Genomic DNA, 3,536 nt, shown 5'->3' on the forward strand with positions numbered 1-3,536 from the left:
GCTCACCGGCCCGGCCAACTGCTTGAAGAGCGCCTTGAAGTTGTCATCGATTTCGCTTTCGGAGAGCACTTTCTGAGGGCAAAAAGGGCTGGTTTGGTAAAGAGGCGCCACCACGGCACCGCGCAGACGCCGGCTCCGCTCACCTCATCTGGGAGCGTCGCTTGGATCTTGTCGTCCATTTCCCTGCAGAGATAAGGAAGAGGAGTTTGGCCTCCAGAGCTGGCCGGGGCTTCGTTGGCACCGAGGAGGCATCTCCCACTCACTCGGTGCCGGCTTTCTTCTCGGAGAAGACGCGGAGGACGAAGTCTCCTTCCTTGTTGGGCTCGAAGGTGGAGGGCACCACGATGTACTCGCCGGGTGGGAGCCGGAACCGTGTGCTCACCTCCCGCAGGTTGATGAACTGCTCCGAGCGGGCGCGCGAGGCGTTGGCCAGGAAGAAATCCCGCTTGAGGTGCACACCCGACTTCCCCACGTGCTGCCGGAACGGAACGGGACGGGGTTCCAGACACACCACCCGAAACAACGCCTGCCCGGCCCCCAAAAAGCACCCGCCGGTGCTGCCCGGGTCGGTGGTGGTGGCATTGATGTACCCACCTCGGGAGGAACCTGTAGGGAGAGGAGGGGAGAGACTGAGGGCGCGCGGTTGACGCCGGCTGACATCAGTTGACACCAAATGATATTAGTTGATGCCAGTTGACATCAGTTGACACCAAATGACATTGGTTGACACCAGTTTACACTAAATGATATTGGTTGACACCAATTGATGCCAGTTGACATTAGTTGATGCCAGTTGACATCAGTTGACACCAAATTACATTGGTTGACACCAATTGACGCCAGTTGACATTAGTTGACACCAAATGACATTGGTTCACACCAATTGATGCCAGTTGACATTAGTTGATGCCAGTTGACATCAGTTGACACCAAATGCACCAAGTTGACCAAGCTGGATGCCAGCTGACATTAGTTGATGCCAGTTGACACCAAATTACATTAGTTGATGCCAGTTGACATCAGTTGACACCAACCGACGCTGGTTGATGTTTGTTGATGCCAGTTGACATCAGTTGATGCTGGTTTATGGCAATTGATGCCAGCTGACTTTAGTTGACGCCAATACCTCATAGACAGCGAATCCGATGGTCTCCATGTCTTTGCCATAGCAGCGCTCGCGGCGCCGGTTCTTCTGCATCAGTGCCAGGAGGAAGCTGCAGCCGGGCTCGCGCCCACCCTCCTCATCCCCAGTGTCGTCCACTTCTTCCAGCTGGATCTTGAACTGTGGGTTTATCCAGAAAGTGGCTGGAAGAAGAGCCAAAAGAGGTTAAATCGGTGCCAAAAATGGTGGGTTTGGGGGTGAAACTGCACTGGCGGCGCCTACCAGGGTAGTTCCTACAGCCACCGGCCGTGCTGCCGCGGCGCCACGTCCCATCATAGAGCCGTGTGTTCCACTTGCGGAATTTGCGGGATTGGAGAGCGTCCGGGGTGAGGTTACAGATCTCCAGGCGGGTGAATTCCCGCAAGAAATCCCGGAAGGACATCCTGAAGGAAGAAGAAGCACCGGTGGGTGGGAGCAGAAGGTTTTCCCTCTTTTCCTAGCGTGAAATGGTCGGGAAAAGGTGGTGGGTTTTCCTTCATCCCTCTTCACTTACCAGAACTCCCCGTCCTCCATCCTGACCATCAGCTGCTGCCGCAGCGTCGGCCCCCTCTGGGTCCTCACCTATCGCTCCACGGTCCCGTCCACTCCACTTCTCCCCAGGGATTGCGCATACGGATCAGGCCCAGGGATTGCCCGCGGTAGTTGATCTGTGAATGGCACCATCAAGCCCCGCACCCCCAAAACGGCCATTTTTCACCCCAAACCCGTGTCACCTCTCACCTGCTTGGCTCCCGTCACCGAGTACGCGTGTCCCTTCACCAGCTTCTTGAACGTCACCGCCTCCATGTCGAAGGCGCTTGTTATCTGCAAGACGACACGGTGGCGGCGTTACCGCAGGATGCAGGAGCCCCAAAACATGGTCTTTTGGCCCCAAAGCAAAGCCTCTCACGTCGATGGAGCAGCCGAGCAGGGAGCCGCGCTCCAGCGCCTTGAGGATGATCCGGTAGAGATCGGCCGGGGGCTTGCGGAGGTCGTACCACTCCGTCACGCCGCCGGTGAAGTCCTCGAAGCCCTCCGAGGTGCTGCCGCCTGAGAGCGCCTCGTAGCAGCCGTTCACCCTGCGGGATTGCAGCGTTCCGGGTGGGATTCAACTCACAGTGAGGAGGAGCAGGAGGAGGAGGAGGAAAGGGACGCACTTGGCGTAGGCTTTCTCCAGCAGCGCGCTCCAGAACTCGCTGCCCTCGGCTGAGTGCACGAAGAGGAGCTTCCCGTCCTTGGTGGGCAGGTAGTCATCCACCACCACGTCCAGCCACTCGCCAAACTGCCAGATCTGCAGAGAGGAGGAGGAGGAGGTACCAGCGTTGAGGGAACCCCTTGGTTTTGGAGCTCAGGAGGGGGATTTGGGGGTGAAAAGAGCCCCTTTGGGGTCCCGCAGCATGTGGATGGTGCATCAAGGAGATGATGGCAAACGTGGGAGATGAACTCGGCGGATGTTTCGTGGTGGAAAGCGCCTGATGGGGCACCAAAACAGTGGAGGGAGACATCAAATTGCAGAGGGGACCCCAGATGGTTGGTTTGAGCCCCAAAATGGTGCATTTGAGCCTCCAAGTGGTGGATGTGATCCTCAAAGTGGCAGAAGGGACTCCAAATTGGTGGATTTGAGCCCCCAAACTGGTGGATTTGAGCCCAGATGGTGGTGCTGATCCCCAGAATGGTGGAGGGGACTCCAAACTGGGGAATTTGAGCCCCAAACTGGTGGATTTGTGCCCCAAATTGGGGGATTAGGGCCCCAAACTGGGGGATTTGAGCCCCAAACTGGGGGATTTAAGCCCAAACGGTGGCGCTGGGGGTTGAGCTGCTCACCTGGAAGTGGAAGATCCCGGCGTATCCATGCTGGAAGCTCTGCCCGTGCGGCACCACGCGGTGCAGGAGCGTCTCATTGAGCGTGAGGGATGCGATGGCCGCCAGCAGCCAACAGTCCCCTGTGGGCAGTGGCCGCCGGTTACTGGCCTGGTGTGGCCACAGCCCCCAGATTGACCAAACCAAAACCCCCAAACCAAAGCCCAACCCCAATTTGAGGGTAAAACCACCAAAATTCAGCTTTGGAGCAGCCGGAGGAGAAGGACGTGGGGGTGTTGGTGGATAACAAGCTGAACAAGAGCCACGTCAGTGTGAGCTTGGGCCCAGAAACCCCCCGTGTGCTGGGCTGCATCAGAAGGAGGGGAGCAGCGGGTCCAAGGAGGGGATCCTGCCCCTCTGCTCTGGTGACACCCCACTTGCAGCACTGGGTGCAGGGCTGGTGTCCTCAAAGGACATAGAGCTGTTGGAACAACTCCAGAGGAGGCCACGAGGATGAGCAGAGGCTGGAGCACCTCCCAAATGAAAACAGGCTGAGGATATCGGGGCTGGGCCGCCTGGCGAAGAGCAGCAGCGC

The 3,536-nt window shown here is 57.9% G+C and overlaps 1 protein-coding gene across 1 annotated transcript in view; it reads right to left on the reverse strand.

Moving 5' to 3' along the window:
- Window positions 1-3,536, reverse strand: part of LOC104413019 (calpain-1 catalytic subunit-like) — a gene marked incomplete at its 3' end in the record, with an annotated part of 6,248 nt that overhangs the window by 1,857 nt on the left and 855 nt on the right. The window contains 12 exon segments of the mRNA XM_010023907.1: window positions 7-72; window positions 144-183; window positions 264-475; window positions 595-606; window positions 1,127-1,305; window positions 1,385-1,545; window positions 1,656-1,725; window positions 1,728-1,809; window positions 1,883-1,966; window positions 2,052-2,220; window positions 2,299-2,432; window positions 2,966-3,084. Of these exon segments, the coding sequence (XP_010022209.1) occupies window positions 7-72; window positions 144-183; window positions 264-475; window positions 595-606; window positions 1,127-1,305; window positions 1,385-1,545; window positions 1,656-1,725; window positions 1,728-1,809; window positions 1,883-1,966; window positions 2,052-2,220; window positions 2,299-2,432; window positions 2,966-3,084 (1,328 nt within the window).

Source organism: Nestor notabilis, unplaced genomic scaffold, assembly GCF_000696875.1.
Source record: "Nestor notabilis isolate BGI_N333 unplaced genomic scaffold, ASM69687v1 scaffold5121, whole genome shotgun sequence".
NCBI classification, from domain to species: domain Eukaryota; kingdom Metazoa; phylum Chordata; class Aves; order Psittaciformes; family Psittacidae; genus Nestor; species Nestor notabilis.